Raw genomic sequence first — 15588 nt, 5'->3', positions numbered from 1 at the left:
TATCTTGAAGATGCCGCCTGCATGGGACCCAGTGAACAGACACTACCTCATTACCAGAGAAAGGGAGAAATACCCTATGACTTCCTGTCACACAAGGAAACAGCCACTGGAACAGTGACACTAAGGCCACAACCACAAAGCAGTCCCTGGGGTTGAGACATGACACAGGGCCAATCACTACTGAAGCAGGTGACAGCCTCAACCTCGCCCCTGCCTTCAGGACTCACACGTCCTCCATAGCTTAAGCAGGTAGCACCCTTAACTTCTCCCCTGCCTTCAGGACTCACACATCCTCCATAGCTTAAGCAGGTGACAGCCTCAACCTCGCCCCTGCCTTCAGGACTCACACGTCCTCCATAGCTGGTAAGTACTCGGCACACAGCTTGGGGCCCCTCCTGCTCCTTTGGCTTTGAGGTGATTTGGGCTGAGTCTGGAGCTGGCTCTGCAGCCTTGCCTCCCGTTCCGCTGGATATAGGACCAGCTGAGGTGTCAACCCTCTAGAGTCTGGCCTGGAGACAAGGTTCCCCTAGAGATGTCTTGGTAAACAGAAAAACAATGGCTTTGATGTCAAATAAGCTTGTATTTGACTGAATGTGGCCTGGGGCCTAAACTATGTGGCCTCAGTGAATTGCCTCTTTAGAGCTAGGTCCTTATCCAGGAAAAGACAAGATGTCTCCTAATCAGCAGGATTCTTACAAGAGAGAAATTAGAAAACCCTGAACATTTATTTTTGCAAGCTCAGCAGAATCCCAGAGTATCTGACAAAGCCATGGGCAAGGCTGAAGCACCCTGACACGTTCCTTGTTTTAGACCTCCACAAATAAGACACAATCTCATTCATATGTCAATGTACCAATCTCCAGCAGCACTGTGACCAAGGAGACTTTTCTCAGCACATACTTGAGGCTATCGCTGCCCCTGCGGCCCAGCACTGTCCCATCAGTGAAAAATTCAGAGGGCTTTCACCTGGGTGGGTGGCACCCGCATATACTTAACCCCGCTCAAAGACCAAGGAGCAGGATCCTGGAGCTGCCTCCTAAGCCTTTGCCTTTTTAATTATACTAGGAAATAAATCTGGATGCAGCGGGCAAGGACTGAGGAGAACTTGCATGTCACCATGCAAACTTTCTATGGCAAACATCCACTTAGTTTCCGGGCGACCTAGGAAGACTAACACACTTGAGGGGCGGGATCAACCAACATAATCATGGTCATGAAAAGAGAAAGGAAGGGCAGGAGGGGAAGAGAGGGAGAGAAGAAGAGAGGGAGGGGGTGAGAGAGCACAAAGCTTGAAGCAGTTTTTACACACTGCATAGGTACACCTGAGAAGAGAGTACCCAGCTTCCTTTATTTACTGGATCACAGTCAAATTTCTTATGACTTAAGAGTAAACAAAGTGAGTACTAAATATACCCTTCAAACCGGGTCCTTAGGATTAGGAAAGTGGCTTTAAATATGGACGAGGTTTGGCCCTGCAGTGCCATGATCTAACGAGGACTTACACTTCAGGGGCCTAACTGGATCACCTGCTCTTGCAAGGTCAATCTGTTTAACCTGTTTAAAGCTGGAAAAGTAGGGAAGGAAAAGGGTTTCCAGTCTCCACTCAGAAAAGCCCTGCAGCCTTCCCTTCCCATCCTGAATTTGTCTGCAAAATATCCTCTAAGAAGCACATAACTATCAGAAAACACAGAACAGCTCTACCATAGACAGAAGATGCAGGGAGGAGGGAGGAGGGCAGTCAGGGTCAGAAGAAAGGGGTTTGAGCCTGATTCTGACAGAGGCAGAACCTGGAAGACAACAGCACAAGTTAAAGACTTTCACATCTTTCAAGTGCTGACCTTCCGGCAGAGCTTCGCCGCGGTCGAAGAGCTGATCTATGCTGTGCAGTGAAAGTTCCCACTATGTATGGTGTGAAGACTTTGTCTATAAATACCCACGACTGACTGTGCCACTAAGCACCTACTCTTAATGGTCTTAATTTTAAACTGACTTGATCTACTAATCTATTTTTTCTTTGTCAGATTTTTATTCTCTCCTATCCTGTTTTGAATAGCACTACTGACATTTAGTTCACATGCCATACTACTTATAAAACTAAACAGTAAACCATTTACTGTGCGACCAGCACAATAAAAGCGGGAAATGAAAACGCACTGGGCACACTGAGCCCCTTCAGGAGCTGAGATGCATCAGATAGCGGCCCCTTGGTTCCCGCATGTCTCATCACTCCAAGAACAATGGTTGGTATCAGTTAAGCTTTGGTTTTTTTCCAGCCTCAGGTCTCAAGGCTGCAGAGACATGAATGAAAATGCTGACACTCACTTTAGGCCTCGTGTCCACGACGTAAATGAAGTCACTTCTGGGATTGGCTTTCCTGATGGCTTGGAGCATCTGCTCATCCTCCAGGCACCGAGCACTGAAGCCGGAAAGGGGCTGGCTGCTCCTGCAGATGGAGGCCTGCGGGGAGAGGCCACAGCAGCACAGCACTGTCAGACATTTTGGAAGCATCCCAGAAAGAGGCACCTTTGGTTAGCCTACTCGCCATACATCCTTGGAAAGTGGGACTGGATTTTATGGAAATCAAGACATGATTATTCTTAATCCAACTTGAAGGGCCTGCTACCTGGGTAAGCTTTCTGGGTAAGGTATTAGGAATGTGATCCGTTTCGTGAATTTAAAACTATTTAAACAATCTACCTTCCCTTTCAGTAATAGTGCTCTTCTTCAGTGCTGAGGGCAGAATAATTACGTCCCTGAAATTTACAAGACAGTATTAGTGGCAAGACTAGTGTTGTTTGACATACATACATACATACATACATACATACATGTATGTCTATTTAAAAGAATCATGAACACACAAAATCTAAAGGTCACACTTTTATAGTAGTAAAAGCCCACATTACTGCTAGGCCCACTCAGTAGGGATGTTTAGACCCCATCTCAGCGTGCCCCACCATTTCTCAGACCTACATTCCCAACACCACACAACCATCTTTCCGCTTCCGTTTCCATTCATCAGGTCCTACACCAGTGGGTTTTATCAGCTATGGCTTTAGACAACTGTGGATCAAAAGTATTCAAATAAAAGGACTCTGCATCGACTTTTTGTCGTCTTTCCCTAAATAACCCATTGTAGCAAGTATTTGCCTTGACTGGCCATCTGAAGCAATCAGGAGCTGATGTACAGTATGCAGGAGGGTGTGAGCAGAGTATGTGCAAACATTATCATTTTAGGAGAGGGACAAGCCCATGCAGAGACACACTGGTGTCTGGGGAACTCTAGGACCCGTCCCCACAGACAGCACAGAGAGCTTGATACCACTCTGTTGGATGATACGTCATCCGCCATGTATAAGGGAGAGGAGACAGACGCTCAACGTTAAACTTCCATTCTGGCAAAATGTTTTTGTGTTTAGCTTCTAACGGTTAAAATACATATAATTCTGTTGCTAAGATGCACAATGACTAAAAAAATCCACACTGGTTCTCTAAGTGTCAATGTCATGGATTTGCATATAAGTTGGCTTGAGTCATCAGTCTATTTTCTCTTTCCTGTGTTCTGATTTTTATCCCTGTGTTCTTTTTAAAATGGCATTGCTGAAATCTAATTTACATGTCATACAACTTGTAAACCTAGCTGAGTTTCCTGTGTGACCTGCTGAGTGGAAGGATAAAAGTGGCCATGGACGCACTCTTCGGGAGCTGGGAAGGCAGAACCCTAATAGCCCGTCATGCATCGCTTGCTTGGAGTCTTGCATGTAGACAGACCTCTTTTACCACAAAAGGGAATCACCTTCTGATGTCAAACTCTGCTTTCTTGCATTCTCAAGCATGCTGGCTGGCTTCTGTCAACTTGACAGAGACCTAGACATGGGGTGGGGGTGGGGATCTCAACTGAGGAACTGCCTCCAAGAGACTGACCTGTGGGCATGCCCATGGGCATCTTCTGATTAACAATTAATGTAGGAGAACTCAGACCACTATGTCCCTGGACTGTGTAAACAGTGATGGGCAGCAAGCTACTGAACAGCTTTCCTCTAGGGCCTGCGTCTCAGGTCTTAACTCCAGGTTCCTGCCTTAGCTTCTCTCCCAGTGATGGAAGCCAACTAAATACTCTTCCTCCCCCAGGGCTGAGTTTGCTCAGTGTATGCTGTTCTTTTATAGTAGCAATAAGCAAACTTATTTGGGGGCACCATCCAGAAACTTGGCCTTAGCATGTTTGCTCTGGAGGCTGGGGGGAACACACACACACACACTTCAGTGCTGTCTGGGAGGAGGTGGGGTGGTTTTGTTTAGTTGATTGGATTTTTCTCAGTCTTTGTTGTTGTTGTTGTTAAATTTTGAGACTGAGATTCTGAGACAGAGGCTCACTGTGTACCCTTGGCTGCCTCTAACTTACTTTAAACCTGATGAGCCTGGAGTCAGAGCTTTGACTGCCTCTGTCTCCTGAGGCATGCTCTACCACACTCAGCTCCTCTTTTACTCCAAAGACCAAGAATTGTGAGATGGGAGTGTGACAACTAAGAGGGATCCAGAACAGCTCAGTAGCAGACAAGCAATGGTGTGGTGGTTCAATGAAACTGGGGCCTCCAGCCAGGGTCCCAGTTCAGCAGGGCAGTAACAGAGGACGTAAAGCCAAGAGGCATCTGAGGAGGCCGGCGTCAACAGAAAGCAAGGAAGCCCGGGCTGCTTAGGAAAATGTGTCTTAATTAAGAATAAAAATCATTGGGCTGGAGAGATGGCTCAGTGGTTAAGAGCACCCGACTGCTCTTCAGAGGTCCTGAGTTCAATTCCCAGCAACCACATGGTAGCTCACAACCATCTGTAAAAGAGATCCGATGCCCTCTTCTGGTGTGTCTGAAGACAGCTACAGTTGCTTATATATAATAAATAAATAAATCTAAAAAAAAAAAAAAAAAAATCATTTATGCGGCTGGAAATTTATGTTGTAAAACTAGGTGATCATGCTGTACACAAAATAAAATGACTTTTACAAACACTAATATAATAACAGAGAACAAAGGATGACATGACTCTCAGTGAAAACCACAGCCAGAATGCTCTTCATAAGCGAAAGGCTCACCATGACCTATCGAGTGGTTTGATACCAGAGGGCGTTCAGGGAAGGGGTGGAACTGCTCCGCAAGGCCCTTGTCCAGAAACTGACTTAGAAATGATATTATGGGGTGCCCTGATACCTGGTAAATCCAACAGGCCCTTAGGTTTTGTGTAAGCTTGATGCAAGAGTCTTCCTCACATACGTGCTCTGGCCACTTAACTATGCGGCCTCAGTTCCCCACCAACAACAGTAAACCTCCTGCTGGATCAGGGTGACCTCCCCTGTCATGATACTGCAAGGCCTGCCTCCCAGAGCACCCCCTTTTTCACTGTTCCCAGTACACCCTCACATGGATGGGTCATATGAGCAATGAGAGCATGGAAAGCCGACAGGCCACGTCACCCTACTTCCACTACCCACAGAAATCCACATTCAGCAGTGGTACTTCCTCAAGGACAAGCCCTTGCCCAGAAGCACTGAGACATCTGAGGATGATACTGCTATCCAAATATCGTTACAGAACACAGAAACCACTATTATTCTACCTGCAACCAGACTGCACAGAGCTGTGAACATGGGAGCTCGAGTGTCACAGAGCTGGTGTCTCCAGAGTGACAACATGATGAAGTGATGCTTAGGAACATGCCTATGTGATACCTTTGCAAGAACAGCTAACACCTTAGTGCAGAGGACCGCCGACTCCATAACATACTTAGCTGCGGGAGGAGGTCACCATCAGATCCTAAACGCATCATGAAGGTCATCAGAGCAAGGCCTGTCTCTGAGGCCTACCTCCTGACGATCGGCTCCTGTCTGAACTGCTACTCCTTTGCCCTTATGATACTCACACCAACCAAGAAAGACTCGTTGTTCTCTGATAACAAAGAGGCATAGAGCTACGTATGTTCCCCTAGTCTACTGCTGAAAGGAGGGACAATCCTCTACCCCTCACCGAAACTCCAATCCTGTCTCACTTCATCAATAAGCTACGAAGTGCGACTGTCACTGGCATCCCACTTTAAAGTACAGCAACATGAAATCTCATAACCTTACGAACTCCAGTTTTAAAAAAAGAAGGGTCAGCATCCTTTGCTTCTAAACACTCTTCCATTCCTGAGGCCTAAAACATATTTGGAGTTAAATAATACAGGCAAAAGTCAACTTTCTCCAGCCCCCATCTCAGGGCAAAGAATAGAGAAAGAACAGTGGATAAAATACATCCTTCCAGAGAAGGAGACAACACAGACGCTGTGTGCTGCCTGCGGTGGGGAAGCTGCCTTCTCAAAGGATTTTTAAAAGCCTCCTAAACCGTCTGACAGGCACTGCTCCACCTTGATTGTAGGTATATTTCTACTCACTCACGTACAGTCACACGCATGTACATACAACCACACACATGTACACACAATCACACGCATGTGCATCCACAGAGCATCACTTGGTTCTGAATATAAAGCTATATGAACCATGAAATCAAGCATTTTTGCCTGGCTTGAGCCAAATGATTTTTAGAGTAGATGGCAAAGACAACTGTTACTCCTCCAAATCTGTCTTCCTATCTTCCTTGGAAATAACACTTTAAATTTTGGTTAGGGTCATGGTCACCCACAAGACCTCATGCTCATGCCTGCTCCACATCATTCTGGTAAATAGGATGTGAGAAGAAATGTCGCCCATGCTACTCGGAATTTTCCTTGAAAATGTGGGAGCGTGCTCTCCCTCCTCATCCACTGCCAGAGAGGGGAAGTGATAGCTTCCTTTAGGATCTCAGGATCAAGGCCAGGCACATCCAGAGGGGACTTTATTCACATAGCTGGTCATACTTAGATACTGTCTGAGTCTACCATTAGTTTATTGCCAAATATACGTGGAAGGAAGGAACTAGATTGTCTCACACCATTCACAGGATAGTCATTACCACTAAGAATTTAAACAAATACACACAAAAGAAAATCAAGAGACAAAGCTAGACAGACAGATACAGGGGTGGAGGTGCACTAGAAAAATCCCCATTTAGGATGAGACATGAAAGCAAAGTGTGAAACAAAGGCCTGCTCTGAGACATACATGGCTTTCTTTGCAGTAGTAGGAAAGGGCAGGAAATCGCCGTCTGCTCCGGAACTTGGAGCTGCCCACGATGATGTGTGCTGTGGCCGATCTGGGGACATACAGTTCCGTGGGGTAAGAGTCACAAACCTGTCACCAGAAAATAACAAAGGGATGTTAAGGTGTCACATTACATTACATGCACTTTTCCACAGAAATCCCATTTCAACATACTTAAAGGTTGCAGATCTTAGCTTTCCTAATCAAGTTACAACGGAGGCTATTTCGAGGAAACCTGAAGCCACTGAGGGAAATGAAGCACTGTTGATTCTGTGATGTAATTCTGAAGGAAAAACAAAATGACCACCAACGTCCTGTGACTGTGTGCTGTCCCTGTTCTTTATGTGGGGGAGGATGGTAACTAAGTCTTCCTTTCACCAAAAAGAATCATACTGTAATTCCACATCCTAATGGCCACAGACACAGTAAGTGCCTGTATCTGACTGGGAGCCTGTGTGAGGAATCTCCTGAAATGTAATCACGGGAGGTACATCCTCAGGCTACCCCGTGTCCCTGGCACACTGCATACTTCTTTGGGCTTCTCTGAACACCCCTGCCCCTGGTCAAGTTTCTTCCATTTTTCTCGAGCCTTCTCAGTCCCACTTTCCTGAGAAGTATCCTCCCAGGTCCTCTCCCAGGAAGATTTCTAGATAGGATTTCGCACTGTGCCTCCAACTACCACATAATGTACAGCTTTACCTGTGATTCAAGTGTGTTGATTTTCTGAGTGGTAAGAAAACCTCTGCCCCTTCTGCCAGGAACTACTGCTGCAGGGCCTGGTTCCTTAAGAGGATCTTAGGAGTGAGAATCACAGGTCGACCGCTTAGTACATGGCATGGAGTTTGTGGCTCTGCACCCTTGAGGAAGCCAAACCACACAGGATGCTTTGTTTCTCTTATCTCCAAAGCCGATAGCTTAGTAATGGCATTTTACGAAGTGGATAAGAAGGAAAAAAAATAGACAACACCCATGACAGAGCACTTTAGAAAATACCAGAGCCAAAAGAAATGCCAGCACTTGGCACTGGCAACAGTGGCTGGCTGTCAGCTTTCCCATCAGTCAATCTATCAGATAGCAGTTCCCTGGGTTTCATTAAACAACTATTTATTAACTGGAAGTCGAGCATCTTTGGAGTCATGGCAACAGAATCCACATGGGTGTGACAACGGGTAATATTTTATCTTTGGCCATCTCCACCCACCCTTGCCACACTGAGGGAGTGAAAACCCACAAGCCTCCGTGGTGCAAACGGCTCTGTCAGGATGCCTCCCTCCCTGCCAGCTTCCACCAGCTCCCTTAACCAGACGTCTAAAAATCATGGAGCCGTCATAAAAGGGCCATAAAAGGAATGACCACAGGTCCAGAGCATAACCTCAGTCTCCTGTGGGCTTGGGTACCCTGAAAGAAAATGCTGCTCACCAAGAGCAGAGTCCAACTCACTGGGACCCAGACAGCTAGGATGAAGCCCCAGAATACTTCACTTCCCCGTGACTGCAGCCTGGTGTCTGACTCTGTCTCAATTGAGCAAGCTACTAGAATATTAACACCCACACCCACACCACTCCTGTTGGCCCATGGATCCAAGACACGTAGCCACTGTACCAGACTGCCATGTGCTAAAAATAACCGGTTTTCAAAGGAAGTAAGGAGGTTTTCAGTAAACTGAGAATCACATATACTCTTCCTTGTAACAGCAGCACAAAGCAACCGAAAAGCTGTAGTGCTAAGTGAGACAATCCGTACAAGGGAAGCCTATCCAAATACTGCACGTAAGCTTCTGAAAATCCAAAGGAAAGCAAAGTATTCTGCAGCTCCAGACAGGACCTCTGAGGGTCTCTGAAAGCCAGAAAATGTGCAGTGAGGCTCAGGGCCACACCACTATGCATACCATGGCTGAAGTAAGACCAGGAAAGGAAAATATCTAGTGCACTGCACTTTCACACTCGCAGCCCAGCCCAGGCTGTACTGACATCTGTGCACACAGCCCTCTCCACTTACTACTGTGAAGGACGGTCACCAGCGTTGCCATTCTCCAGAGGACAATGCGACCTCCATGGCTCGGCTAATGCAAAGGCAAAAGCTCCCCTGCCTGTGCCCAGTCAACAGTGTCCACACTTGCAAGCCGGCTGGCACAACCTCCTGTCTTGAATACACCTCTCTTAAAGGAATCCCGCTTCTTCAGAGCGCTGAGCACTGCCTATCAGCAAAGAGTAACTGTACGGTACTCTGAACATCTTCTGCTAGAATTTCTAAGAAGCTGAAGCAGCTGCTGACCCCATTAACGCTGTTGATAATAATGGCCATGATGACCATACCCTCACACCTACAGTGCCATTTAATGTGAGTTCTGATCCACAGCTTTATACAGACAGAAGGGAAAGAATGAAGTTTAGCCTCCTTTCGAAGCAGGCAATGCTCCTGAGTGAAAACTAAGTCCTACCCTGGGCACTATAAGTGCTCACCGGAAGACACAAACGGAATGAGGCTTGAATTGCTATAGAAGAAGACCCAACAGTAGTAGGTGCCCTGCCCAAAGCAACCTACACACCCTACGCCTATCAAAGTCTCAATGGCCGCTTATTCAGATATAGAAAAATTTACCTGAAAACTAATATGAATTCTCAGGAGACTCCATATACTCAAAACATTTCTTCCTAAAGAACAGTTGGGGACTCATACTGGATAATTTCCAGGCAGGTTACAGCCACATGTAACCAGAGTGTGACACTGGCATTAGGACAGACAGAACAATGCGATGGAGGGTCCACAGAGAGCGTCATAGGTGCAGCTGAGCAATCCCAGTGAAGGCACCAAAGCTCTTCCTGGGAAAGCACCGTTTCCTAACCAGCTGTGGGGAAAACAGAAAATTCACACCCAGAGGGAAAAGGTGAGCCCTTAGACCTTATACAAAAATTACCTCCATATGGATGAGAGGTGTAAAACATCAGATGCAAAACTCCCACAGAAGTACAAGAAGAAAAGCTTCCTATCAAATCTGGCTTTGATTTCTTATGTACAGTGTCAAAAGTATAAGCACTGGGAAAAAAGAAGAGACTACACTGAACAATCACGTTTATATACCCAAGGAGCAACCAAAAGAATGTGAAGGTAACTAAATCATGTGTTCCATATAAGTTTGCTATCCAAAGTACATAAGGAACTTCACGTCAACAAAAGCAAATGGCTTAACTGAAAACCGGCAAGACTTGGAAGTCTCCAAAGACATGCAGAGTAAGTCAGCATGCGCATAAGAAGAGGCTCAGCACCACCAAGCTGCCAGTGAAATCAACTACGCTGAGAAACCCCTCACAAGTGTTAGGCTGGGCCCCACTAAAGCAAAGCGCAAAACACAGATGCAGAGAAACAAGAGCCCTGTGTATGCTGGGGAGACTCTGAAGCGACACGAGCACAGTGGAAACAGTCCAGAAGTCCAATTACCACATGCTCCAGAAAACTCTCTCTGGGTAAATCACCAGGAGAGGAAGCCGACTTGCAAAGAGGTTTCACACCTCCTCACCAGAGGGGGCACTGTTTCTGGTAGCTGAGAAACACAGTTCCCTAATTCCATCAGCCTACAAAGGAACAGAATGTTTTCTATTCACATAGGAATACTAGCCACCCTGAAAATCAAACTAAATTCTGCAGTATATGCCACATAAAGGGAAAACATTGCATGATTCCATTTATCTAAGAGTCGAATCCATAGAAACAGGAAGTAGAATGCTAAGCACCAGGCCGAGCACACAGGAGAGAGAATTGCTCTTTAGTGGGCGCAAAGTTTCAGCTTTGCAAGGTGAGTCTGGAGTTCAACTGCACAGCAATGTGGCACACTGAACTCTACTGACCTGCACATTAAAAACCGAGGAGACGCCAAAGCTCCCTGCTGTCACTTTATAGCTAGTTCACAGAGCTGCAGTCAAACTCTGGTAACGAAGACTGCGCACACAGCAGAGCTTACACGGTCACATTTCACAGTTCCTCAGAACAGCCCAAGATGTCTGCTTTTAAAAATCAAAAGGGACAATTCTGAGAGAAAGGGAAAAGTTCACAAGAACAAAAAATGCTTTTCTGTTGCTTTTGACTTCTGATTTGGTTTTGTTAGTGAATGCAATTTGGGCTATTGTTTATGAATTTAAAAAATATTATTTTTTGTCCTCACTAAATAAATTAGCCTGCCTTTGAGGCTCATGTTGTCTTGGTGGTGTCCTGCTCTAAGCAATCTTTTTCTGTAATTCTGACACTCATTCAGTAAACAGTTCCCAAGTCCTTACTTCCTTACTGTTAGACCTGGGGCAAAGATGGCCACATTCTCAGAACTGCTCTTTGCTGACCTGGGTGTAACCTTCTAGTAAATGTATTTACCTACACAGATGGTACCCATCCAAGATGCTATCCAAGGAGTGAGAGTCAGACCTGGGGTAACTTGTTGGCAACTAAGAAACAGCAACACAGAAACCCCTTTTAAGACATTTGGATCCTAGAACTTCAAAGAATTTATGACAGATGAAGGTATGAGCACCACAAAGTAAGTAATAAAATGTCATATGACATGTTAAGATTTAGCTGTAGGGAACTGATTTAGTTCTAATTTAGTTAAAATTAAAAATATGATTAAATTAAAATCAAGTCTAATTAAATATGAAGTTTAGATCATATTTTAACTTATATTTCAAGGAAGACTGAGCAATGTGTTCCCAGTGTCCAGGGACTGAACCTGGGCCTCTGTGTGCTAGCGTGTGCTCTACCACAGAGGTAAGTCCTAAAATTTTATCCTTGTAACAGACACCAGTTACTTCACCTAAGCGGAGGTAAATTCGGGATTGTATGTAAAATGAAGTCTGAGCCTACAGACTTAGGCTGCCATTCCCAAGTGTCACAGGTGCACCACTGTCAACAGATGACCACGCTTAACCCGCTGCAGGCCACGTACACTCAGCTGACGTCTTCTGGATGACTCCCAAGCTCTTCTCACGCCACCCCTTGAAGGACTTATGCAAAATATAAAATAACTCATAAACCAAGAGGGGAAAATACCTATTTTCTCAGTCTTAAATTCATATTCACAGGAAGTGGATTGAGATGAAATGTGGTCAGTGGATGACGCGTCAGAACGCACTTTGTAAGACAGTTTCTGTTCTATTCCTAAACTGGCAGTAGAGTAAGGTATTCCTGTGATGTTTCTCAAGTCAGAAAATCCCCAAGGTTTTCACCTCTTCTGTCACAACAGTCTATAACGGGCCAGGCTTGCTGTGCTGGCTGTCATTCTGGAAAAGAAATGACAAGTGACACACGGCTTTGGGTCTGGGTAACGCAGGACTCCAGTTACGACATATGACTCATATTTGTGATGGTAACTGTAAGGCAGAGTCACCAAAAAAGAAGAAGCATCAAGAAAATATTGTTCACTGGTTGTGCTTCACTTTCTTTTCTCCTTTGCTCAAGGACAGTCATATACTTGAAGAATAAAGACATCGACTTCCTTTACAAAAGTTGGATTTCCCTTCATTCTCTCATCTTACGGCTAAAACACTGGGTGTAAAAGTTGACTTTAGCAAGAGGACAATCTGGTCTAGTTATACTGACCTGACACTCACAAAGATTGTGTAAGGTATCATTATTAAGTTCAAGCAGAATTACAAAAATGATTTATTTATTATCCTAAGTAACCAACTGTATCTCAAATAATCAGTATCTCCGAGATATTCTGGACAATAGTGAAAACCCACCCTATTTTAGAATAATATTTTTATTTTAGAATAATATTTTAGAATTTATTATCAAACTACAATAATCATAGTAAAAAAGTTAATTGTAGATCCTACACAGTGTCAAATTTAGACAACAATTAGCAATATATAAAAGCACAAAACACAAGCTGATGTACCCCAGATGGTCGAGTGTCTCCCTAGCAGGTAAGAAGTTCTAGGTCCGATGTCCAGACCCCATAAGTCAGTCATGGATGCATACTTTATGCCCCAGCACTTTAAATGCAGAGGCAGGAGGACCAGGAGGTGAAGGCCATTCTTAAATGGTGAATATGAGTTCAGTCAGAACTACTTGAGACTATCTCAAAAAAAAAAAAAAGGAAGGAAGGAAGAAAAGAAATCGTAAATCAGAAGGTCTGAAGGGCAAAAAGCATGCTGGGAAATATTCATAATAGCTCCATGAACAATAACAGTTACTAAAGCAAAATGGTCTCTATAAATATACAGCAAGACAATCTTATAAAATGAAGGAACAAGAATGTGAAGAGTGATTCAAAGTCACTATGAATGGCCACTAACCAGGGCACTACGTAGTAAGAAAAGAGTCTATCAAAGTATGTAACCATGGATGAAGGAAAGAAAATAAGACAGAAGAGTGGGCTGGGGTATATCTCAGTGGTATGCCATTTACATGACATGCCCAGAACCCTGGGCTTGTGCCTCAACATACACACCCACAAATACACTACAGGGTTAAACCAAAAGAACTGTCATCTCTCCCTGTCACGCCCCAGTCTCTATCTCCCTTTTCTTGCTAACTCCCTGGAGCACTAGGAATTAATGCTGACTTGTGAGCCCCCACTGGAGAGAACAAGAGGTTCACTTGGCACTCCTTCCTGGGAGTATAGGCACATTTTTTTCACATCTCTCTAGGGAGCCTCTTGGTGACCTTATGTACCAATTGAGAATACAGTGAGCACATCAAGAGGCTGGTGCCAAACTGCCATCAGGGTCCCTCTGATTTCCACACCAATCGTCCCCTGTGCTATAAAAAGACATGATGGGAGAATGAGGTCCCAGCCAGCTCTCTCATCAACTGCTGGCCACAAAGTCTCTACTGAGCCTTCCTGAGTTTACAAATGCTCACCCCTCAAGAGAAGGAATATGTAGGGATGGACTTGAGGGACGACTGCTTGGTGTAGTTATAAGAGAAGGCTGGAATGGGCTGGGATATAGCTATAGTAGCAGATTACTTGTGTGGCATGCATTAGAGAAGAGCCTGGGTTCAATCCCCAGTGCTGGAGGCGGGTAGGAACCAGCATAATGAAAGGTGTGGGGAACCTCGACTTCAACTACAAAGGAGCTGCAAGAATCTAGAGGAGATAAAGTTTATCCCATGCTCACTGACATGGTAACTTCATGAGAAGTCAGTGTTTGTTTTCCACTGAAATGGCGCCACTCACTCTGTAGTCTCTATTCACATCGCTGAGCTGCCAATAATTATCCGGGAGGCCCATTCGCTTGTATTCTTCACTAAGGTCAACCAGCAACCAGCCCTGCTCTCGTTCTTCCTTATCCAGCTTGGGGTTGAAGGAAAAGCAATATAGCTCCTCGTATCTCACTGCAAGAGAAAGAGAGGAGTCAGATCAAGCGAGGTCAAAGCCAGACCCAATCTGCCCCAGCCGGAGCTCACCATCCCAGCATCCCACCCCGACACAGGCACAAGGGCACCCAGCCATGACAAGAAGACCTGGAGGCATCTGGATGCAGCTCATCAGGAGCCTCTTCCTGAGAAAGCAACATTTCCTTGTTGGCGGTTTTAACTACTTTAAAAGTGAATATATTTTCTAAAACACATACGATGTGGAGCATAAAAATAATTAAGAATGCAGGGATTCATCAGACATCTATCGTGTTTGGATTTGGAATGGATTCTAAGAGACAGGGGTTTGATGCTCATGGTATTAAGGAAGCAGGAACAAAATAGTTTACAAAAGGTATGGATTTTGCAACATGTTTCCATTAAAATGTGTACTTTTAACAACTACACATAATATAATTGTTGGCCCTTAAGATATTTACAGGACTAACTAATGAAATCAGTTCGTAAAGCTTGGAGTCCAAACTACAGGATGCACCACGAAAGCCTTCCTTCAGCTTTGCCAGCACCCCTCAGGCCTACGAGATCAAGTCCAAGAGCCTCACGGTTTCCCTTATCCCAATAAAATCTAGCATTCGTCTCTTTTTGCTCTGGCCTGGCCTTATAAGAGAAGTATACAATTTGGCACTGCCTGACAGAAATACAATGTAACCCGTATTGTCATTACAAAACTTCCTGTTTCCACATTAGAAAAGGAAACTGAAATTAATCTAGTAAGGTTTTAGTCAATATAGCTCACACAGTTACTTTAACATGTGTATAGTACAAAATATAGTACAAAATACATATTTTGCTTTGTTTCTTGGGACTCCTCGTGTGGTTTTTATTACTACAGCTCAGTTCTGGGACAGTTCTGTAGCCAGTGGCTGCCATATTGGAAATACAAGCCTAAGTCTTGATGATGATGAGGAGGAGGCCTTGTTTTTAGATTTTGTTCTAACAAATCAATCAATCCAACTGGTACACACCAATGCTAACCCTCACTTCAAAGATGAGAAAGGTCAGGTAAAGGAGGCGGAGGAGCGGCCCTCACTTGGGGTCACAGAGATGGTACA

The 15588-nt window shown here is 44.8% G+C and overlaps 1 protein-coding gene across 1 annotated transcript in view; it reads right to left on the bottom strand.

Moving 5' to 3' along the window:
* Mtmr7 (myotubularin related protein 7) overlaps positions 1-15588 on the bottom strand; it is a 95634-nt gene that overhangs the window by 35875 nt on the left and 44171 nt on the right. Inside the window, exons 4-6 of the mRNA XM_032918585.1 lie at positions 14337-14494; positions 7130-7258; positions 2323-2457 (exon numbers count right to left, since the gene is read on the bottom strand). Of these exons, the coding sequence (XP_032774476.1) occupies positions 2323-2457; positions 7130-7258; positions 14337-14494 (422 nt within the window). The remainder of the gene's footprint in view (positions 1-2322; positions 2458-7129; positions 7259-14336; positions 14495-15588) is intronic.

This window comes from Rattus rattus, chromosome 13, assembly GCF_011064425.1.
Source record: "Rattus rattus isolate New Zealand chromosome 13, Rrattus_CSIRO_v1, whole genome shotgun sequence".
NCBI classification, from domain to species: Eukaryota; Metazoa; Chordata; class Mammalia; order Rodentia; family Muridae; genus Rattus; species Rattus rattus.
This window is presented reverse-complemented; position numbering and strand designations above follow the sequence as displayed.